Below are 24,481 nucleotides of genomic sequence, written 5' to 3'. Positions count from 1 at the left end.
TGGAGGGGGAACACGCATTGTCCACTGGGACTCTAGAAACCTTCCGTGAACACTGTCGCCGCGGGGGGTCGGGTGCATTGTAGATAAAGATGCCGTTATTGTATTATAATGATTGCCTGATGCAATGTGAGTATTGAACGTTTTTGTACCTTCTGGTACACTGTCATATGCAATTATTGAATAAAGTCCCTGGAAGGAAAAAAAAAGTGAGGGCATGGAGCGGGACAGAACAACAGCTGCTAAGTGCAGGAATAACTCAGCGGGTCAGGCAGCATCTTGGAAGAACATGGATACACATGTTTTGAGTTGGGACCCTTCGTCATTCTGAAGGGGTCGAAATGTCACTATCCATGTTCTCCAGAGATGCTGCCTGACCCACTGAGTAACTCCAGACACTTTTGTTTAAGAAGGAACTGCAGATGCTGGACAATTGAAGGTAAACTAAAATACTGGAGAAACTCTTTTTGTGTAAACCAGCATCTGCCGTTGCTTGTATCTACAGAATAGACCCACGCCTGTGCCTGAGCTCACTGACAGAGGTGTGCAGGGAACCAGCCCATGGCAGGGGACGTGCTGGCTGACCAGCTCTGGCTGTGAGGAGGTTACTGACGTTTGAATCTCGTTGTTTGCTTGCAGGTGAATTCCCTGCACCTCCTCCAAGTGTCGAAGGATTGAACCAGGTCCTAGCGGAGTTCCCTCCTCCGCCAAACCTGCCCTTGGATCGCCATGGACCAGGTGCTTCATCTGATGTGCAGGTGAGCACATGACAGGTGATGTGGGAGGGACAGGTAGAATGGTGGGAGAGTCTGGAGCAGGTGGAGGAATTGCTGGGGTAGTCTGGGGGCAGGTGGAATTGGTGGTGGGGTATGAGGGCAGAGTTCAGGGGGACTAGAGGGGGTGTTGAATTGGTGGGGGAGTAGGACGGCAAGTGGGAATAGGGGAATAGGTGGCAGATACCGGGTGAAGTTAGAACATCAACAGAGAGTGTGGGGGAGTTAGAGAACTCTTCCATGACCAACAGACAGTTTTTAAACATGAGATTCAAGAGATTTTTATCATGAAAGCTATAAACACATGTTGCCAGAGTGGGGAACTCCATGGAGTCATACAGCATTCGTGGGCCGAAGGGCCTGTTTCTGTGCTGTATGATGCATGAATCGTTAACCTGAGTTGGGTCACAGATGAGCAATATTTGGTTGAACAGAGGGGCGTATTTGAGAGCCTGACTGTTCATACACCCCTAAATCAGCCAGGATATCCAGCAGCAGCAGCATCAGCTTACTTGGCAGCATCGAATCATAGGGTCCACAGCACAGAAACAGGCCCTTCGGCCCAAAGTCCATGCCAAGCAAGATGCCCCATCTATACGTGTCCCACCTTGCCGCGTTTGACTGAATCACGGTTCCCCACCAGTGACTTGTGATAGGTTAAAATTCCATCCTGGCGGCTGGAGGATGTGAGTGGGGTGGGAGATTGCAACCTTCATGTGGTCCACCCTGTTTCGACGAATGCAATCAACCTGGCGTGCACAAACAGAAGATCAAACAGAACAAGTTGTCTTACAACTTTAGGCTGTGCACGCCATACGCAAGAAGAAGAAGAAGAGAATGTGAGCACCTAGTGAAATAAAAACATTCTGGAATAAACACCCTGTCTGGATGGTGGTGACTGTGAAACTACTGCCGACACTAAACACTGCAACAGCTGGAATCCCGAGAAAGAAGTGCTGGAGGAATTCAGCAGGTCAGGCAGCATCTGTGGAGGAAAGAAACATCTGCTCTACTAACTGCACTGACTTAGTCTTTCTATTTGACTGTAGTTCCCCATATCAACTGTACTCCCCCACCCCAAATGTAACCCCCCCCCGACCCCAACTGTAATACCCCCCCCCATCCCCCAACTGTAGTATTCCCTCCCCCCCCCCCCCACCCCCCTTTCCCAACTGTACATCTCCCGTGTTCCCACGTGTCCCAACATCATCTCCTCCATTGGTAATGGGAAGCACCCTCTTGCCCGGTGAAGACAGAGGCCGAGTTGTTTCATGTTCCTGACCGCAGTGGGAGCGGGGCCCATTTCTGACCTCCACCTCCCATGCTTTTACTATTTATGTGCCCAAACAACATCTCAGATTCTCACTTATGTTGGCATCTGATTTGTTCTATTTGTCTCTTATTTTAACTTTTTCACTTCCCCTCTCATTCTTTTGTAATCAGCCGGGTTCCCGCAAGTGTCTACAACCCAGCAGTTATTTGAGGCTCTGTCGTCCTACATATGCCTCTCGTCGTCCATCTTGTACGCCTCCGATGCCCCTGTACCTGAACCACCACCTCCTCTGAGGTAGCCATTCTTCTCTTCAATCTTTCTGTCCCAAAGTAAACAGCCCCAATAAATCTCTGCACCCTCTCCAGTTCTATCACATCCTTCCTGTGTGGTGACCAGAATTGTACACAGTGCTCTGAAACTGTTTAATGCATACACTCCTGCCCCATTGCTTGGCCAAAAAAGGCAAGTATCTCAAATTCTTTCATAACCATCTGCTCTATTTCAGGGATTTGTGAACACACACTCTGATCCTTGGTTGCTTCACACTTTTTTTAACCATCCAGTCATTTAATATGTGTTCTCTTATCCTGCTGCATCCCCCTGCATTATTTCACACTTCTTTGCATTGAATTCCACCCGCTACTCTCCAGTCAACTCAGTTGTGGAATAACTTAATCAACGTTGTCCTTAATGGAGGAGTAAGATTGACGTTAAACGTTGCTACAGTTTCACTCCCACCCATTTAATCTCACTCTCTCCTCACCCCCTGTGGTCTTCCTGGTTGTAACCAAGAACAGGCTGCTGGGGAGAGGAGGTGGGAAGCTGCCAGCGCAGTGCTGGATGGATGTGAAGGCAGTGGATAGTGCTGTGGAATGGACCTGGGTTGAATCATGAATGGCCGAGGAAGGAAGACAGGGGTGGGAGAGCTGTGTAGGCCCCCAAAATGTGGCCTCCCCACAGGTCGGAACATAAATGGGGGAAATATCACGTCTGACGTTACACAGCTCACGTATGCAGGGAACTGCAAATTCACGTGGGAGACTTTCATCTACCTGTTGATTGAATGACCCAGCCTGGCAAGGGTACGGTGGAAGTTGGCTCTGTGGAATGTGGCTGGGATCGCTCTTTACAGCAGCTCCCGGGAATAGACAGTTTTAGATTTGGTCATGTAATGAAGAAAGATTAATCACAGATCTTGTGGCTAAATATTCGAAGGGGAGAGTGTCCACCTTGGAGAGTGATGGAATTCTCAGTGCAGTTGGAGGATAAACACCATGGGTCCGTAATTTAATGATGGGTTTACCGCCAGTAGCAGCACAAGTAGATAGGGTGGTAAGGATGGCATCGGCATGCTTGCCTTCATTGGTCAGGGCATTGGGTAGAAAGGTTAGCATTGCTCTGTGCTCCTCCCCCACAACATGGCACCACCATGACTTTAGGATGGGTCTGAAGAAGGGCCTCGACCCGAAACGTCACCCATTCATTCTCTCCAGAGATGCTGCCTGTCCCGCTGAGTTACTCCAGCATTTTGTGTCTATCTTCGACTTAAAGATGGAGTAGGCTCCGTTCCTGGCCTAGCAGTCACGGTGCACAGTGAACCTCCACTCCCCGAGTCGTCCCTCTGCCAGTACAGGGACATTCCCAGCACGTCCTTGGGAAGGTGTTGGCGAGGCTCCGGTGAGGGAGCCTCTGCCCCTGTGTTTTCTCCCATCGGTCTCACTGTCCGTTGCACTGGGAGGATTGGGGAACATTGGGGACATTTAGCTTTGGGCTTGTGGACACTGGTGGTAATTATAACCCGTCAGTGAATCCTTCCATCGACCTTCCCCCACCTTTCAGTCACACTGACCTCAGTATCCTGACTTTCACCGTGCATGCGTGTAGACAGGCAGGGCAGATGTGGAAGAGTGAGGGTGGATGGGCGTCAATGAAAAGGGGCCCAATGTTTGCCCACTCCCTGCCAGGTGTGTGTGGTACAGGAGCCTGGTACCCAGGGTACTGAGGCCAAGACACGCCAGTGATTGACTGAGCCGTCCATCCTGAGGAAATGCCCGCTCCCACACACGGTGAGTTACACAAGGTAACAGCTCCACTTGCTCAAACAACAGCTGCACAGAGATAAGCATCTCAATCAACAAAGCGGCTGTTACTTAAAACGCGGCCTGATACGGAGTAGCAGTTCAAAGTATATTACTCGCTCTGCCGGCTTCATTACAGCCGGCCCGCTGGTGCGATGGGTAAAGTGCAGGGATGATACTGAGGGGTGTGTCGCTGTGATTGCCTGTGTGCTCCACCATTCTACCGCTAGACACGGCAGCATACTGTTTAATATCAGTGGGTCTGGGTCTGTGCCAGCTGCTCACCCAGCACCTCACCCAGGGGAGGAGAGAGTGATGGAGAACTAGGCATTAGAGGCGTAGGGTTACGCTAGTCTTGCGTTAGTCAGTAATGGTGGCGTAAGGTTAGGGCTCGGTGATGCTGAGGTTAGTGGTGGCTGGCAGTGAGGTCAGGAGGTGTGAGTAGAGTGAAGGGGGCAGTGGTGATATTGTTGGTGGCTGGTGGCAGTGATGTCAGGACCAGTAACACTGAGGTTATGGGTGTGAGAAAGGGAGATTAGGAGTCGGTGTATTCAGGGTAGGGCATGGAAGCTAGTGGTGGTGTTATCAGGGGTGTTGAAATCAGGGGAGGTGGGATCAGGGTTGGTGGGATCAGAGCTAGTGCGATCAGGACTGGTGAAATCACAGGGGGTGAGATCAGTGGTAGAGAAATCAGGGCTGGTGTGATCAGGGGTGGTAAGATTAGGGTTTGGAGATCATGGGGAGTGGGGCCAGGGCCGTTGACGTGTAGGTTGGTGAGATCGAGGCTGGAGGGATCAGGGGACAGAGATCAGGGGTGGAGGGATCAGGGCTATCTGTGCCTGATGCAGGAGAGCATGATCTGTGTCTGATTCAGGAAGCTCATCCTCTGCCTTCAACAGAAGCGCTGACCCTGCCTGACTGCCGCTTTCCTTGGCCGTCGGACGGCAGCTTAAGCTTGCCTGCTGCCCCTTCACTTCCCTCGTCTGCACACGGAGAGATTATTTTTGACTGTGTTCCAGCTGCAGACTGCTGTCCTCTTTCATTAAAAGTGCCTCACCTGACCTGAATAAAAATTCCCGAGGAGGCACAGAGTGTGCTGTTATGGCCGAAGAGTGGGCTTGGCCTCAGGGAGCCCAAGCTGCCCGTGGGAGTCCAGTTATAGTTACTACTTGTGCTGCCCATCCCCCACCCCCGCACAGCATCAGAATAAAAGCATGTACCTTTAGAAAGGAGATGAGAAAGAATTTCCTTAATCAGTGGGTGGTGAATCTGTGGAATTCATTGCCACGGATGACATTGGAGGTCAAGTTAATGGATATTTTTAAGGTGGAGATTGACAGGCTCTTGAGTAGTACAAGTGTCAGGGTTTATGGGGAGCAGGCAGGAGAATGGGGTTGAGAGGGAAAGATAGATCAGCCATGATTGAATAGTGAAGTAAACTTGATGGGCCGAATGACCTAATTCCACTCCTGTGACTTATGAACTGTGGCGTCAACACCTGGACACAAGACGCCAGTTGTGGCCACACGTTGTTTTGTAAAGGTTCATATGTCATCCTTGCTCTTTGGACTCTGTGCCTCGATGTATGTATGTGTGTGTGTTTTCACCATTCTCTGACTGCCTCGCCACTCTGCATGGACTCTACACTGGACACAGACCCACCTGCCCTGCCCCTTTCAATTATATAGTCACTTTACACAGTGTGCTACGTTGATGCTGCCTCTCTTCAGTCTTCCAAGAGAAGCCTAACAGTTGACATTCTGCAGCTTTAGATTTCAGCTGCCTCCTCCAGCCTGTCTACATTGTAATCCTCCCAATAATTCATCCAGCATCCAAGCTTGAAATATCTGCACATTTGTAATTTGTGTCCTGTAGGTTCATGTCTAAATCACTGCTATAACGTTGAGGGAAGTAGTGGCTCTGCTGCTGTGCATCAACAAATAAGCTGCACATTTCCCTTCCATTTATCTGGAACTCCATCGTACGTGTCCAATCTGTGTTCCCTCTTGCTTCACAAATGTATGTGCATGCTCAGAGCGGGCCCCGATTCCACAGCAGTCAATGTTGTGTGGCAACTTGTCCACAGACATTCGGACCAGGTACAATGTGCCAGCTGCAATTCCCTCATCAAACTAGTACATCATCGAAGGGCAACAAACAATCTGCTGGAGGTACTCAAGATAGGCACAAAATTCTGGAGTAACTCAGTGGGTCAGGCAGCACCTCTGGAGAAAAAATGATAGGCGACGTTTTGGTTTGGGACCCTTCAAACTCAGCAGTTCTAGCAGCATCTGTCAACATTCAATTGGAACTGGGCTATGGTGATGGCTGAAACGGTCTCAGGAGCTGGCACTGGACACTCCCAGAGATGCTGCCTGGCCCACAGAGTTACTCCAGCATTTTGTGTCTGTCCTACGTTATGCTTGCTTTCTTCAAATCCAGGGAATTGAGTACGAGAGTTGGGACATCATATTGTTGACCACACTTGAAATAGTGTGTATGCTCCTGCGCACCACAGTACAGCAAGGATATGGTATCAATAGAGAGAGTGCAGAAAGGATTCACCAGGATGGTGCCAGGATTAGGCAGTAGTTGAGAGGTGAGATAGACTGTGTTTTTTTCTCGCTGGAGCGTAGGAGACTGAGGGGTGACCAAATCAAGGTTCATAAGATTATGAGAGCATAGATAGGATACATAGTCAAAGTCTTTCGCCCTGGGCAGTTGCGACCAGACCTAGAGAGCATAGGTTTAAGAGAGGAGAGAAATTTAATGGAGATCTGAATGGTAGATTTTGCACCCAGAATGTGGTGGGACCATGGGACAAGCTGCTCGAGAATGGTGAAGGCAGATACACCATTTAAAAGGCATTTGGACAGGTACTTAGGAATGGGGTAGAGAGTATGTGTCTAATGGGATCAGTGGGATTGGCATCAAGGTTGGCATGGGTGAGCTGGGCACCTTACTTTGCCGTCTGAATCTATGATTCTATTAAATACGATGTAGCAGCACACTGGAGGGGCTGAACAGCCTCTATGTAAGTGTTCCACACAGAGGTGGGGGTTGTGAATGTTTAAAGATCACTTGCTGACTGCTCACCTCTGCATGGTCTCTCAGACAGGGAGGAAGAGCCTGGAGGAGAGGCGCTCGAGTCTGGACGCCGAGATAGACTCCCTGACCAGCATCTTGGCCGATCTCGAGAGCAGTTCCCCCTACCGGCCTCGGCAGGTGAGTGTGCCACAAACATTGACATCAGAGCGGTGCAGTGATGGGTGTGAGTCTACCACAAAATGGTGGCATCAGAATGCAACAGTGATGGGTGTGATTGTGTCAAATATATGATACAGTAGGATTGAACTTTATTCATCCCAGGAGAGAAATTGATCTGCCAACTGTTATAAAACACAACATACATGAAACATGAAATTAAAGTGATGAGTGGAAAGGATTGGGGATGTGCAAAGATTGGGGAGAAGGGGGGTGGGGAGTCAGTCTACCCCACGACAGAAGGGGGAGGAGTTGTACTGTTTGATAGCCACAGTGAAGAAGGATCTCCCTTGGCGCTGTGTACTGCATCTTGGTGGAACCAGTCTGTTGCTGAAGGCACTCCTCAGGTTGACCAGTGTGTCACGGAGGCAGGGGAGCTGTATTGTTCAAGATGCTCCACAGTTTGAGGAGCATCCTCCCCTCCAAGACCACCTCCCATGAATCCAACTCAGCCCCCAGGACAGAGCCAGCCTTCAAGTTCAAGTGAGTTTATTGTCATGTGTCCCTGTATAGGACAATGAAATTCTTGCTTTGCTTAAGCACACAGAAAATAGTAGGCATTTACTACAAAACAGATAAATATGTCCATATACCATGATATAAATATATACACACATGAATAAATAAACTGGTAAAGTGCAAATAACAGAAAGTGGTTATTAATAATCAGAGTTTTGTCCGAGCCGGGTTTAATAGCCTGATGGCTGTGGGGAAGCAGCTATTCCTGAACCTGGTTGTTGCAGTCTTCAGGCTCCTGTACCTTTTACCTGAAGGTAGCAGGGAGAAGAGTGCGTGGCCAGGATGGTGTGGGTCTTTGATGATACTGCCAGCCTTTTTGAGGCAGCGACTGCGATAAATCCTCTCGATGGAGGGAAGGTCAGAGCCGATGATGGACTGGGCAGTGTTTACTACCTTTTGTAGTCTTTTCCTCTCCAGGGCGCTCAAATTGCCGAACCAAGCCACGATGCAATCGGTCAGTATGCTCTCGACTGTGCACCTGTTGAAGTTAGAGAGAGTCTTACTTGACAATCCGACTCTCCGTAATCTTCTCAGGAAGTAGAGGCGCTGATGAGCTTTTTTGATAATTGCGTTAGTGTTCTCGGACCAGGAATGATGAGGTTGTTAATCCTGTTGGCATCCGCGGCCTTGACATCTGATTTGCATCAGAGTGTGGCAGCGATAGATGTGAGTGTGAGTGTATCAATGTCTTTTTTTGTCTTTGGATCAAATTCTGTCTTTAATTTGTGCATTGGTGATGTCTTTATTATTTATTTTACTCCGATTATGTTTTTTACTCTTGTTAAATTCTGTAAGGTGTCCTTGAGACTTTTGAAAGGTGCCCATAAATAAAATGTATTATTATTATTATTAATGCTGGTATTAGTGTGACAGTGAAGGGTGTGAGTGTACCACAGTGTACTCGTCCTGCCTGGTTCACTGTGGGCTGTGTTGTGTGCTCTTCAGAGCACGAAGCATCCCCTCCTCAAGGGAGGATCCGAAGGAACTGTGTAAAATTATATATACTGACAGAAGTATATAAAAAATGAGAGGGAGAAAGAAAATAGAAAAAAAAGGAAATGAAACAAACAAACAAACAAACAAAACAAAACCAACACCGTCCAGCAGGTTTTCTCGGCTGCATACTCCGCCAGGATCAACTGGGGGAAGTGTTCTGGTTTCTTGGTGGGTCAGTGGCAGGTGGACTCCCTGCCAGAGTAGATTACATTTTATGCTTGGAGCACCACGCACCTCCTCTACCTGGGGGTCTACCTGAGGCCCACTGAGGTGGCTTGGCCGGCGAACTGGCAGGAGCGAGGGACGAAAGTCGTCACCCGGCCAGGGCGCTGATCTGTCCACCTTGGTGTGCTCTCTTACTGGGGCAGAGCATTGGTCATAAACCAGCTGGTAGCATCTATGATATGGGCCCGTCCTCTATTTTGTCACCATGAACCAGAGGAGGTTGGTGAACTTCTTCTGGGGAGAGAGGAATCACTGGGTCTCTGCTGCGGTTCTCAGTCTCCCGTTGGAGGAGGGCGATCAGGCGCTGGTTTGCATCCGTACCCAGGTGGCGTCTCTCCGTCTCAGGACCCTGCGGAGGTTCATGTATTCTGAATGCCCTCTTAGATGAGACGCGCTGGCGACGTACTTTTTCCGCCGTGGTGCTGCCTACAGGAGGGCACACGGCTCCCGGTAGCGGGCATGTCGACGCGCTAGGCGGGAGTTGCCTGGCTTTTATCGTGATCAACTTAAAGCCAGGAATTTGGTCACGTTCAGTCAGGGCGCTGCTCCTCAGGGGAAGGGGGTGTTATAGCTGCGAGAGTGACCAGTCCTCACCCTGTCACGGTGGGTATCGAGGAGAGGCGTGCGCATGGTGCGATTCCGTCCAAGCTTACCCCCGCTCCGTCCCTTCCCGAATGCCAGCCCCACGCAACATGAGCCACTTTTCCGGGATGCCCAGCGTGCCGTTCCGTGAAGTGGAGAGACGCGTACTGTACAGTCTGCTCCTGCACACTCTACACTTCTTCGTCTTCTGTCCGGACACGCCCTGGCAGTCCGTGTTACCACCTGACAGTGGGAGCGGTCCCCATCGGACACCTGGGGTGGATATTGTTGCACAAATCTGTGGCCTGTAACAGGTAGTTGAGCCTGTTCACGGACTCGCCAGCCGCCTGTCACTTCTGCGGTGAGGAAGAGACCGTGTTCCATGTGTACATGCAGTGTGAGAGGTACATGCAGCCCCTGTTTGATTGAAGGGGCTGTTCCTCAAGTTTTGGCTACATTTTAGCCTCCTGATATTTGGGCACCCGGTACAGGGGGAGGGTCGGGAGGGGGAGGGGGGGGGAGGGGTCGATAGGGAGGGGGGGTGGGGTCTCCCTGTCGGTTTGCGCCTGGGCCTGGCCAAGATGGTGTTTCGCGGGTCCAGGCGGCGGGTAGTCGACGGCCACACCGGGGTCGGCTGCCTGCCCCTTTTCCGGGCCTACGTCCGTGCCCGCGTGTCCCTGGAGATGCAGTGTCCACGGGGACTTTGGAGGCCTTCCGTGAACGCTGGTCGCCGCGGGAGATCGAATGTAATACTGATGCTAAGTTTATTTTAAAACTGATGACCGTTGTTTTGTAAACTGCCACAAAGGCACTTTTGATCATGTTACTTTTTTGTATTTTCATTTTGTTTTTGAATAAATGTATTTGTATTATTAAATTAAAATAAAAATAAAATAAAATAAAACAAATAAAAAAAGGCAAGAACAGTACAGGTTGGATACAGAGTGATGTCCTCTCGCTGTACAGTCTCTCAGCAGCTCAACTCCAGAAAATATGAATATGACTGATTGGAAAATGGGTGTATAGTCAAAGCCTGAGATGTTTGATAATTACCTGATGAAAGTGATCCAATATTTGAGCAGGGATTGTGAACACGTTGTGCTGAGTATTTAGTGTTTTAATGATGGCACTTCAGGATATTGAGGGATTATTCTGGCAGTGGCTCAGCTAATTAAACCTTTTATGAGGATTTAAATTCCTACTTTGCTTTCAGCCATTCATGGCTGTGAGAGGGCTCTCTGGCAGCAGTGGTAATCCTCTGATGTGTGCGGTCTCCGGGTAACTGAGCACTGGGACAGGATATTCTGCTCAGTGGAGCTAAGCTGTTGTCTCAGCCTTGCTTTGCTCAGTGTGTTTGTGCCCTGTTTCTCCCGCCTCACCACTGAGCCCGTGGCACCTGCTCTGGGCCACACGACAGGGAAGCCCAGAGTGAGTGCGATGGTTTCACTGGAGCAAGTGGTGTGAGGAGAGGTTTAGCGTGCACTGCTCCATCGGAATATTTCACTTGGCCACCCGCTCTCTCCAGCTGATCAAGGGCAAGGGCCGTGTTCACAGGCTTTCATGGTGAGCCGTTCCTGCAGCTCAGTAGGACTTTGGTCTATTGGTTGCAGTTCTGGTCGCTCCATTCCAGGAGGGATGTGGACCCTTTGGAGAGGGTGCAGGAAAGGTTTACCAGCTTGCTGCTGGGATTAGACGGTGATGGTAAGCTTGGAAAGATGGTGAATTAGAATGCTAGAGAAGGCATCAAGACCTAAGAGTGTGCAGACAAAACGCAGCTCAGTGGAGGAGATGGCAGGTGTAAGACAGAGTAGGGAGTTATACAGTCATTACAGACTGCACCTTGAGCCACTACTCTCTGCTTCTCCTGGTAACCCTATTTCGCGATGCTTGGCAAAAATATACCACATGCAATTGATGATTCAAACCGGGCATTCACCCATTGGACACTTCCTCAGCTAGTCCCATTTGCCTGCATTTGGCCCATATACTTCCTATACATGTACTTGTCCAAGAGACTTTTAAATGTTGTTATAGTTCCTACCTCTCTGGCAGCTCGTTCCATATACCCACCATCCTCTGTATGAAAATGTTTGCACCTATGGTTCCCTTTTAATCTCTCCTCTCACTCAAACCTCTGCCCTCGAGTATCACACTCCCTTACCCCAGGGAAAAGACTGTAACCATTCACTGTATCTACGCCCTTCATGATTTTATAAACCTCCATAAAGTCACCCACCCCTCAACTTCATGCACTCCAGGGACACAGTCCCAGAGGAGCCAGCCTCTCAGAACTCAATCAATTAGCTGTCCAGTGGAGGTAGAAAGCATTTTATTGGGGTGCATCACAGTTTGGTTTGGGAACAGCTCCATCCAACACTGCAAGAAATTGCAGGGACTCAGCCCAGACCATTACATAAACTAACCTCCCTTCCATTGACTCCATTTATACTTCACGCTGCCTTGGCAAGGCCAGCAGCATAATCAAGGACGTTGCACTCCGGTCACTCCTTCTTCTCCCCTCTCACATTGAGTATACAGAAGTGTGAAAACACACACCTCCAGATTCTGGGGTAGGTTTCTTCCCAGCTGTTATCAGGCAACTGAACCATCCTACCACAACTAGAGAGTGGTCCAAAACCACTATATACCTCATCAGGGACCCTTGGACTATCTTTGATCAGACTTTACTGGCTTTACCTTGCACTAAACGTTATTCCCATATCATGTATCTATACACTGTGAATGGATTGATTGTAATCGTTGATTGGCTTTCCACTGATTGGGTAGCATGCAACAAAAGCCTTGCGCTGTACCTCGATACACTTGACAATAAATTAAAATTGGACTGAACTGAAACTGATCACTCCCCAGTGTGGGGGTGACTTCCCAGTGTGGGGATTATTCCCCTTAGAGCGGGGATTACTCCCCAGTGGGGATTACTCCCCAGAGTGAGGACCTCACTCCTCGAGGAGATTTACTGATGCTGATGGAATAAACGAGGCCTCTCCAGGGACAGGATGATTTGTAACCAGAGTGCCATTGGAGAAAGAACCAAGAAGTGGCGTGTTTACTGTTCTAATACAGCGTGGCTGGTGCAGTGAATCTCCACCTGCTGCAGCTCAACAGGCGCATTAACGCAACTAGCAACAGATTTACAGAACATTGTCAGCTCGACTGGGTAGAGCAACCCACAGTAGTACAAGCTAAAGTATACTGGGTGACCAGTGGGGTAGGGCTGTGAGAGATGGGGGATGATTTCGGGCCAGTTGCTGTGATGTGGGGTTGGCTGCTGAGATGGTGCCAATGGGCACTGTAGGTGATGCTCTACCCCACCTCTGCACCTTCTCTGGATCGCTGGCCCTTCCCGAATGTCCACCCATGCTGCTGGTAACAACGGGGGATGAGAATCCTGGCACTCTCCCCGCTCACACATCCTCGCCCGTGACTCAGATCCAAGCCGGGGCTGTCACAACTGCTAAAGCTGGTCTCCAGTGTGTGGCTCTGCAATGCCATGCATCTGTCAGGGCCCACTGAATGTTCATTGTTTTGTTGAACACCTCCGCTCAGGCTGCTTAGGCCTACATGATCTCCCGGTTGCTGAACACTTTAACTCCCCCTCCCATTCCCACACTGACCTTTCTGTTCTAGGCCTCCTCTGCTGTCAGAGGGAGGCCCAACGCAAATTGGAGGAACAGCACCTCATATTTTGCTTGGGCAGCTTCCAACCCAGCGTTTTCAACATGGATTCTCTATCTTCAAGAACTCTTGCTCCATCCCTCCACCACCCTAGTTCTCCAACTAGTTATCTGTCCTTCTGATTAATTTTACTGATTGTATGCCTCATAGTCACCTTACTGTCAACATCAATGAACCATTCTACATTTCCTTGAGCATTGTCTGCTTTGATTTGTCGTTTTCACACCTTACCCATCTCATTATCTCTAGTTTCCCTCTCCCGTGACTTTAGTTTTAGTTTTTTTTTAGTTTTAGAGATACAGCCCACCGGGTCCCCGCCGAACAGCGATCCCCGCCCATTAACTATCCTCCACCAACTAGGGACAATTTTTACATTTACCACTCCAATTAACCTACAAACCAGTATGTCTTTGGAGTGTGGGAGGAAACCAAAGATCTCGGAGAAAACCCACGCAGATCACGGGGAGAACGTCCAAACTCCGTACAGACAGCACCCGTAGTCAGGATCGAACCCGGGTTTTCGGCGCTGCATTCGCTGTAAGGCAGCAACTGTACCGCTGCGCCACCGTGACCGCCCAAGATCTTCAGATCTCAGTCTGAAGAAGAGTCTCGACCGGAAACGTCATCCATTCCTTCTCTCTAGAGAGGCTGCCTCTGTCGCTGAGTTACTCCAGCTTCTTGTGTCTATCCCTGGTGAATGAGTGCTGCGTGTGGTATTTATGGTGCCACATTTCCCCATCTCTGTTTAGAGTCTGTGGTAGAAAGGCTGCAGATGAATCAACGCTGAAAGGTGAAATAACTGGTGCCGCAGAGAAATGGAACACTGGACAGGATTAGAGAAATCAAAATAAATCCCGGATTAGCAATATGTTTTACACAGGAACAAACTGTACAGAGCACTGTTTTGACGAGCGTTGGTTTGAAGGAGGAGGTCTCAGAGTGTTCCCGTGTGTTGGAATATTAACCTTGGACCAGGTCTGGTGTGCCATTCTATTCCTGCCCAAGAGCGTCACTACACCCAGTGTTTATATCGCCTGACCCTGCAAAACCACAGCCTTGCCACACTCATCCTGGCTGGCACAGCCCCAGCCACAGGCTCCTGTTTCTCAGCACGGAGATGGGGCAGGAATCATGTTACCCACAGGCTTCAGAAATAGAGATTAGTTTTCTGAATGTTGTTGGGAACGGCTCAGGGTCGTTGCTGGGAGACCCACACTCTGTCTGACCCACCCGTCTCATTATTCCATCCATTTGACACTTCTCCATCTCCCCTTGCCAACATTCTCTCCCTTGGCCCTTCATGCCTGACGGAAGATTCACCATCGAAAATAGTCATCTCTGTTCTCGACCTCCGGCACTAGAACAACAGTTAAAAGACATTAGACAGTTACATTAATAAAAAATTTAGCGAGCATGTGGAACAAGTGTAAATGAAGCATTTGGTTGGCGTGGGCAAGTTGGGCCGAAGGGCCTGTTTCCACACTGTATGACCGTGACTACTGTATTTCAATATTTATTGGTCTCCAGAATAATAATCCAAGGGCCATCCTCTGACTGCAATACCGAATTACAATATGACTATGTGGCCTTGCACCATTCTCCCCTCATTGACTCCCTGTGTCACTTGAAGCTCTCCCTATCTCTCTCCCCCTCGCTCCCTACTATCTAGTAACTTCCTCTCTCCATGGACTCCGTATTTGACTGGCTATTAACGCTGCCTGCTAACCTGGTGTCGATTGAATTTCCCACTCTCGCTATCTATTGATTCTCTCTCACTCCCTTCCTCACCCCCACCTCTCTCTCCACCTCTCTATCTCCCGCTCCCCCTCCTCTCTCTCACATGCTCTCTGTGCACTGATTGCCAGTTGTTTCTCTCAACCCACCCACCCCCACCCCCCACCCCTCACTGCCACTGATGCCCCCTGTGCCACCCGCTGGTTTGTGTTTTGCCACATCTCACCTGCCACTTGTTTACGACCTGTTCCCGTGCTTGTGGTTTCACCCTCTCTCCCCCATTGATCTCTGGTTTGGAAGGGATTCAGACTTCAATGACTGTGCAGCCTCTGTAGTCACTTGTGGATAGATTTACGAGGTGTAGTGACTAATCCTGTGAAGTGTGAGTTTTACGGGCCTTTGCTCGAGGACTAACCAGTTGCCATCTGTTTAATTTCCTGGCAAGTGGGTAAATGCTGGAGATGGTGCTACAGTATGATGCAATCTGAAGTAGAGGAGATCTCATACCGGGCAGTAACTCCAGTTGGTTGGAGAGTGATGTTAGAGAGCAGTGAGGAGCTGATGTAATCAAGAAGGTGCTGGATGTTCCTGAGGTCTTGCACGTAGTGAGCCAATAATCAGGCTCTGCTGACAAATGCTTCTAGAGAGGTTTGTGTAAAATATTAACTTTGCATCTTTAAAAGTCTACTTCTTGGGCCTTCACTAGCCTCACCAAGAACAGTGATTTTGTACATGTCGGGGTATCGGTGAGGTTAGCCATTGCCAGGCCCTATCAGGGGGGGGGGGGGGGGGGGGGGGGCAACGAGAGCCATTGGCATGGGCCTCATGCCTGTCTGCTTCAAATGGATCTTGATTTGGTAGCCTCTAAAATTGAGGGGCCTCTGCTTGATCTTGGCTTGGGGGCCTCTTAAATTGAAATTGGCCTGGGCCTCAGTTCATCTATGAGAGAGCGTGGCCATTGTCCTGAGGCCCTGGGCCTGTGCTGAAGGTAGCCAGTGTCACCATCCCACCTGGCAGCCAGGTGCAGAGGGTGTTACACACCCACACCCGCTACCCCCCCCCCCCCCCTCCCCTCAGTGTTGGTAGGTCCTGTCTGATGATGTGATTGCTTTCAGATCCTTGTACAGGAGCTGGTCCCAGGCCTTCAGCAAAGCATCCACCTCAAGCATCCAATTCTAGACAGCAAACGCCTGTTGCTGTCTTGAATTGTGACACGCTGCATTGTACGGACTGCGTGATACTGCATTGTACGGACTGTGTGACACTGTATTTTATGGACTGTGATACACTGCATTGTACAGACTGTATGACACACTGCATTATACAGACTGACACTGCATTGTAGACTGTGTGACACACTGCATTGTACAGACAAGCACACCAGTGAGACACAATACCACGAGTACAGTGTTTCTATCCGGATATACAGTCCCTTGCTCAGCCTCACAGTGATGCAGCATGTAATTGCAGTTTAATGGTGAGATAGTAGGAGTATATAAAATTATGAGAGGCATAGATAGGGTAGACAGTCAAATACATAAATTCATAGCTTTAGGGTGAGATGGTGAGAATTTAAAGGAGATGTGTGGGTAAAGGTTTTTACAAGAGGGTGGTGGGTGCCTGGAACGCACTGCCAGGGGGTGGTGATGGAGGCAGATACGATAGTGGTGTTAAAGAGTCTTTAGTCCGGCATATGGATATGCGGTGAATGAATGGATATGGACCACGTGTAGGCAGAGGTGATTAGTTTAATGGCATCATGTTCGGCGCACATAGGAGGATCTGATCTGTGCCATACTGTTCTATCAAAGATTGTGCAAGGTGTGTAATGCTTAGAGCGTGGCAAATCTTGGTCACCGCTTCCCTGGTGCAATCAGAACCCAAGCAAACCCCACACTCCCTTCATCCTTTCTTGGACTGATCTTCCTTTACCTGTTAGTTTCCAAAAGTACATTCTGAGGAAATATTCTTCCTTTCTGCTTTCTCGAGCGGTGTTTGCCATAATAGAGTACCAGGTGCAGTTTTGATCTCTGCGTCAAAGGAAAACTCACCGGCCTTGGAGATAATGCAGTATTGATTGAGTAGGTCGATTCCTGGGATGATCAATGAGTGGAAAACGAGGGAGCTTGGTCGTCACTGCTAGAGGCTGGGTGATCTCAGGGAAATGTAGACGGTGCTGTACAGAGCCATGGTCATCAGCTACAGTCATTCACAGAATCTAGTACAGGACCACACTTCATCGGATGGCGGGCAGTGTGGGGAAGAACGCATTTGCCTTCAATGGGAAGGGTACAGCTACCAAAGGTGGGGCATCAGCTGTACAGGTCACTGGTACTGTTCTGCTCGTCCAGCTGCAGGAAGGATGTCAATACGTTGGAGTGGGTGCGGAAGAGATTCACCAGAGTGGGTGCAGAAGAGATTCACCAGCGCCACAGCCCTTTTCACAATCTTTTTCCCAGAGCGGAAGATTCTAAAACTAGAGGGCACAGGCTAAAAAGTGAAATGGGAGAGATTGAAGAGGGACCTCAAGGCCAAATATTTCATTCTGAGGGTAGTCCGTATTGGGACTGAGCTGCCAGAGGAAGCTATAGAAGTGAATACAATTATAACTTTTAATATAGATTTTGACAGATATATGGATAGGAAAGGTTTAGGATATGGGGAAATCAGACTAACCAAACATGTTAACTTGGGCGGTATGGTTCAAGATGGGCCAAAGGGCCTGTTTCCATGCTGCACAGCTCTGTAGCTCGAGGACATAGGTTTCAGGTCAGAGACGGATATTCAAATGAGATTTCTGTGGTAAAATGTGTAGGAAAGAACTGCAAATGCTGGTTTAAATCGAAGGTAGGCACAAAATGTTGGAGTAACTCAGCGGGAAGGCCAGCGTCTCTAGAGAGAAGGAATAGGCGACGTTTTCCATTCCCTCTCTCCAGAGATGCTGCATTTTCCGCCGAGTTACTCCAGCATTTTGTGTCGACCTTTCTGGGGTAAAAGTTTTATACAGAGAGTGTGGGTGCCTGGATCGTGCTGCCATGGATGGTGATGGAGACGGATGCCGTATTGTGGGCTGAAGGGCCTCTTCCTGTACTGTTCAATGTGTGTAACACAGGAAGAAAGTCCTCTGTTCCTGGCATTTGGGAGTGATTCCCACTGGAATCAAAGGGACATGTTGAGAGAGGGTTTACAGTGTAGATCCCCCCTAAAGTGAGAGGCACCGCAGTGACTGGTGTTTCACCGAATGGCCCACAGTCGGGGGAAAGTTTCAGTCCGAATGTGGGACAGAGGAGTTGATGGAGGTTTGCATAGTGGATGTCACCAAGGGGAGAGGATGTAGACCACTGTGGCTGAGAACGAGAGCAGGAGGGATACAGTCAGAGACAGAACAGGCGGAATCAGTGGAGAACACATTAAAATGGAGAGGAGGGTTCAAGAAAGATTCATGAGGATATGGTGATATTACCAGCTCTGCAGAATTTTGCACCTGACCATCCTAGTCCTCTAGGAGTCCTTCTTCGTGGCCACGCCAGAGGTCTCGGCCCCCAACAGCCTCTCCCGGCGTCTCAGTCAGCCCCGCCAATTTCCCTCGGGACCACTCACAAGGTATCAGTATCGGCCCCCATCTCCCCATCTACTCTAGTGTTCACCCCCCCCCTACCCTCCCCCCCTCCCGCTCCATTAAATTCCTGGTTCCTGACGTCTCTCAAGGTTCTGAAGGAAATTGCTCTGGACTTTAAACCAGGTTGCCCGTTCTAGATTCTTCCACAAGGGAGGGGACATCCACTCCACACGCCCGGATAACGCACCTCGATATCTTTAGTCCCATCCCCATCACAGCCCAGCCGGTCCACCCTTCCTCCAACGTCCATTACCCTTCTCTGGGCTGCTTCAAATACAGCAGTATCCTTGGTTAAACGCGGAGACATATACTGTGCACACACACCTGTGGGGCACAGTATACGTCCTGCCTGTGGTCAGCAGTTGGCCGGTGATGAGCAAAGACATGCAGCGCTGGTCGGTGGTGAGCAGAAACAAGCCATGCTGGCTGCTGTTATCCCAGTGTGAATTGTGCATTCTGATACCGGCTGCAATCTCTCACTGTTCACTCTACTTGATCTGCGGAGGAGCTTAGACAAGTGACCACCTCGCTGCACTGGGCCATTTGTAATGGAGTCACACAGCATGGAGACAGACCCTTCAGCCCATCTCGTCCATGCCGACCAACATGCCCGGACAACATGCTAGTCCCACCTGCCTGCATTTGGCCCATATCCATCTAAACTATCCTAACCAAGTACCCGTCCAAATGTCTTTTAAATATTGTGATAATACCTGCTTCAACTACCTCCTCTGACATCTCGTTCCATACACCTACTACCCTCTGTGTGGAAAGGTTGTTCCACAGATGCTCTCGACAACCCTCCACCTCCCCCAACCCCCACCCGAAACCCGTGTCCTCTAGGTTTTGGAAAGGGTTCCTCTCTCTGTGCGTCTCATATTTGTGTATACCACAAATAGCATCATTTCAAATGTTTTAAAAATAGTATGAGCTGTTCTCCTCTTCTCGAATTAATGTGCTGACTGAGTTTTGCAAATTACCACGATTAATTTGGAAGTTTCACAGTTCTGCAATTCTGTTTGTTTTGTCCATATTTCAGTCCGTATCTCAGACATATTTACTTGAATGCTTAGCAGTCCTCAGTATTTCATTGATTTGAAAGTTTGGTTGCCGTTGAAGGGTCGCTAGTAGAGCAGTTAACTAATAGTGGGAAACAGGTCACTAACAGAGCGTTTAACAACTAGAGCGGTAACAGGTCAGTAAAGGGCCTGTCCTACGAGCATGCGACTGCATGCGGCAAGCGCGACCAAACCGGAAGCGGGGGCTGCGCGGAGGTCGAGTGATCCCGTACGAGTTGACGTGAAGTTCGAGCGAAGTCCGCGGGAATTTTGTGCGTGACGTACGGCATCAAGGTGTGCGTACGGCGTCGAGACGGTGCGTACGGCCGTCGAGGCGGTGCGTACGGCCCCAAAGCGGCTGCGGGCCGGTAGGCCTTTGCCGCTCGGAATTTTGGACAGTGTCAGTTTTTTTCGGAGCCCCGCTCGATGTCGGGACCAGCTCCACACAACTCCATACAGCTCCGGCGATCGAAGTGGGACCTGCCCTGCGAGGCCGTACTGCTCAAGCGACCATGTTAGGTCATGCTTGCCGCATGCAGTCGCATGCTCGTGGGACAGGCCCTTAATAGAGGTTTACACTGTCAAAGCCGGTGAAGCACTGCTCTGAACCGCAGGTGCGGGACGGGAGTTTCCAGCTGTGATTCACACTGGTCATTCACATCTGGCATGCCTGTACGCCCACATTAGGGGGCAGCACAGATTCGACAAAATCGACAGGGAGACAATGTTGCACCTGAATAAACACCCAGACACAGGGGAAGAAGCGGTACCCGGTAGTCAGATCCAACCCTGGTGTCAACACGCCCCGCTCCGTCCACCAAACCCTCGCTTCCCCACTGGTCCCATCGTTGGAATGCAAACATGGGTACTCTGGGTACATGCAGACTCATGTACGTGTGTGCATTCAGGTACATGTGTGCATTCATGTACATGTGTGTGTATTCATGTACGCCTCTACACATGTGTATACATTCCTGTATGCACTTGCAAGTATACACACATGCTTTTGTGGTAATGTATATAAGTGTGTTTGTATGTGCCTGTGTGGACAACGTGTATATTTCTGTGTGCTAGTATGTCCCAGTGCCACCGCTCTGGTTGATGAGACCATTACCTGCCTGTACACATGTGCACCTGTACCTGCTTGCACACCTGTATACCATTACTTACGTGTACACCTGTCTCCCTTTGCTTATGTTTCAGAGTCATGGTGGTTCAGCCACGTTGCCACTTGCCGGCTCATTGGGAGGTGCAATCCCGGGAACCATGGCAGCTCCCAGCCCGGTGATCGGTCACCAGAGGATGGTCATCCCAGCCCAGCCACTGCTGACGGCCACCAAGAAGACGGGTGGGAAGCCGGGGACCAGCCCGGGGCCGACCGGAGCCACCCGGACCCTGCCGCAGCCGGTGCCGGCCTCCTACAGCACCGCCTCCACGCCAGCGCAGCCAGCCTTTAACGTGCAGGTCAAATCCGCCCAGCCCAACCCGCACTACCTGCCGCCGGGCCCAGAGCCCGGGGTCTCCCTGCAGTACACCCTGCCGCCCGGCCGCTCTCCTGAGCCAGCGAGACACGGACCACCACGCCCCGCACCGACCTGGGCCCCCGAGCCCGGCTACGGCTACACGGCATCGACACCACCTTCCCGCTACCAGGACCTGCAGCCCGTGCCACCCTCCTACGCAGGAGGCTACGCCGGAGAGCCTGCCCACCGTGGACACAGTCCCTGGAGGCCAGAGCCAGCCTACCCCCCAGGACCACCCGCCGGCCCCTACCGCCAGCTCGCTTCCCCCAGGAAGGTCCACGGCATGGAGCCGGCACTGGGGCCAGCCGCCATGACGCAGCAATCCAAGGTAGGCCAGCACCACCCCTGTCTCCGGAGTCCCTCGAACCCTGAACACTGCACCCCGACCCCCAGTCCTCCTGCCCCCCCTGTCTCCGTACACCATTCCCGGTCTCTATCCCCCCGAACCCCATCGCCTCTAACCCCTCAGAAACATGGTGACACACAGCACATACACACGGCACAGACACACGGCACATGACACACGGCACAGACAACCGGCACAAGGCACAGACATATGGCCCATGACATATGGCACATGACATATGACAAAAGACACATGACACATGACACAGTAACTCACAGCACACTGACATATTGCACATCACACACAGCAGATGACACAAGACATGGACATAACCCGCGGTACGCTGACACAGCGCACGCTAACACATGGCTCATAACACATGGCATGATGAGCCTGTGCAGGGTGATGCAGGGCACGTTGACACATGGCCCACGGCACGGTGACATAGGGCACGTTGACACACGGCCCACGGCATGGTGACATAGGGCACGGTGACACACGGCCCACGGCATGGTGACATAGGGCATGATGCGGAAGCTTAGCTCTACTCCATCACCTTCTCCCAAGCTCTTGAATTTACAAAGTTCACGTCTGCCGGATTTCTGATGCAGCTCCCAAATTCCCAGTGTCACTGCAGCCGAAGACACAGGAAACTGCAGACTCTGGAAACCTGAGCAAAACACAAAGTACTGGAGGAACTCAGAGGGTCAGACAGCATCTGAGCTGACCCGAGACATTGTCCGTCCCCTCCGCTGATGCTGCCTAACCCACCCAGTTGCTCCAGCACTTTGTGTTTTGACTGCAACGGGAGATGGGTACAGCCACCTGCCATTGCCTGAAGGGTTAAGGGATTCTCTGAAGGTCTTATTTGGGACTTCAGGAAGTTGAGGGGTTTTCTGTGGAAGTTGTTGCTGACAGAAATAGCTGCATTGCTGAATGCACAGGCCAGACTTTAGGGGAAGCTGTGTCAGCATGTGGAAGAGGAAGGAGCAGCGGGCTGGAACACTGGTCCACAGTGTGGGTGATGCGTGTGTGGGAGTAGGCACAGACACTGATCAGCTGGGGTACATTTCCGCTGATCACTGTGACCACAGGAAGGAAGAAGGGGCTGTGATCTGGGGTTGATGAAGCAGGTTGGAGCCCCGGCAGTGAGCTGTTCACTGTGGCGATTTATCGGTGAGGGGGTGGGCTGATCTGGTGTGAATAGAGGGGTCAACACAGCAGCCAGCGCTGAGATACAGAAACAGGCCACTGAATCTGAGTGAGGGGACACCCCACACTCAGCCCAGACCAGTTTCCCTGCACCTGCCACAGACTGCCCATCCTCACCAGGCGGGGTGGTTCGATTCCCGGCTGAGACCACAGAGGCAGAGCTGTATCCCTCCACCACCCCCCCCCCCCCCCCCCCCCCCCCCCCCCCAAACATGGATGTGAAAAGCAGTTCCAATGCAGCTGTGTGGTTAGGATGGACAAAGCTTCCTCTATGTCCAGAACAAGCAGGAAAGCCTTAAACCTTTGTGTAGTAAATCATCGCAAGGTACTGCCCAGATGCATTTCCAGACAAAGCGTACACAGACTATTGTCCAGAGCCCAAAGCAGAAAATATTGGAAACACTCAGCAGGTCAGGCAGCGTCCAGGGAAAGAAAACCAGAGTCAACGTTTCATGTTGAAGATGTTTTGCTGCCTGGCTGTGGATTGTCTCGGCATCTTTGCTCTTTGGCTTAGATTCCCTGCATCTGCAGTATTTTGCTTCATCAATCTACAGACAGACAAAGGCTCAGCCAGTGGGGCCTGCTTTGTGCTGGAGAGGGTGGGGAGGGAGAAAAAGGGGGAATTCCACAGCCCCGGGCTTCCAGGGAGGGCAGACCTGTCCGTGTGAACAGGGGACATTATTGATGCAGAAGAGAGCAGACTTGGAGATGGTTCCTGAGTTGGGAAGAGTTTGGATATGCACCAGGTATGAGGTAGCTGAAATATGGAGCAGCTCAGAGCTGCTGAAATGTTGCCTGGTTACAGGGCAGGGTGACAACTGTGATGTTGCCTGGTTGCAGGGCAGGTTGAGTGCGCTGAGTATGCTGATGTAGCTGGTAGATGGGGTCTACAGTGTGGACCCCACCAACCTGTCTCCGCACCACGTCACGCCGACCATCGTACACAGTTCCACACTCTTCCCGTTCTGTTCCTCCCACATTCCCTCCATTTATCACCACTCCCCACACACTAAGGGCAATCTACAGAGGGCCAATTAACCTATAAACCCGCATCTCCTTTGGATTGGGGAGGAAACCGGAGCACTCGGAGGAAACCCACGCAGATAGGGGTTATGGTGAGGCAGGAAAATGGGATTAGGAGGGAGAGATATATCAGACATGATTGAATGGCAGAGTAGGCTTGATGGGCCGAATGGCCTAATTCTGCTCCTATCACTTATGACCTTATGAGAACATGCAAACTCCGCACAGACAGCATCACAGGCCGGATGACTGCACTATGAGGCAGTAGCTCTACCCGCTGCGCCCTGTGTTGGAAGGGATGAGTTTGTGGAGCAGATTGCTCCTGGGGCGGTGTTGGGGTGAGAGGGACTGACTTCCCTCATAGACTGCGTGTGACACACACACACCACTCACTCCTCCTTGCCCTCTGACCATTCATTTTGCACTACCACTGCTATCCCTTTCTCCCTGCACTGCTGAAGCCTGAAGTTGTTCCACTCACTCTGTGGGGTTGGGCAGTTTATCTTTGACCAAATCACCAAGTACATGGCTTGGGAAGTAGGGAGGAAATATTAATTGTGTTT

At 50.6% G+C, this 24,481-nt stretch overlaps 1 protein-coding gene across 8 annotated transcripts in view; it reads left to right on the top strand.

The window, feature by feature from the left end:
• lpp (LIM domain containing preferred translocation partner in lipoma) overlaps nt 1–24,481 on the top strand; it is a 159,828-nt gene that overhangs the window by 113,536 nt on the left and 21,811 nt on the right. For all 8 annotated transcript variants that reach the window (XM_055645881.1, XM_055645886.1, XM_055645883.1 and 5 more), the window contains 3 exons: nt 637–755; nt 7,236–7,346; nt 21,018–21,665. In XM_055645881.1, coding sequence (XP_055501856.1) covers nt 637–755; nt 7,236–7,346; nt 21,018–21,665 — 878 coding nt within the window. The remainder of the gene's footprint in view (nt 1–636; nt 756–7,235; nt 7,347–21,017; nt 21,666–24,481) is intronic.

This window comes from Leucoraja erinacea, chromosome 14 (assembly GCF_028641065.1).
Source record: "Leucoraja erinacea ecotype New England chromosome 14, Leri_hhj_1, whole genome shotgun sequence".
NCBI lineage: Eukaryota > Metazoa > Chordata > Chondrichthyes > Rajiformes > Rajidae > Leucoraja > Leucoraja erinaceus.
The sequence above is the reverse complement of the archived record's forward strand: the minus strand, read 5'-3'. Positions and strand labels throughout refer to the sequence as shown.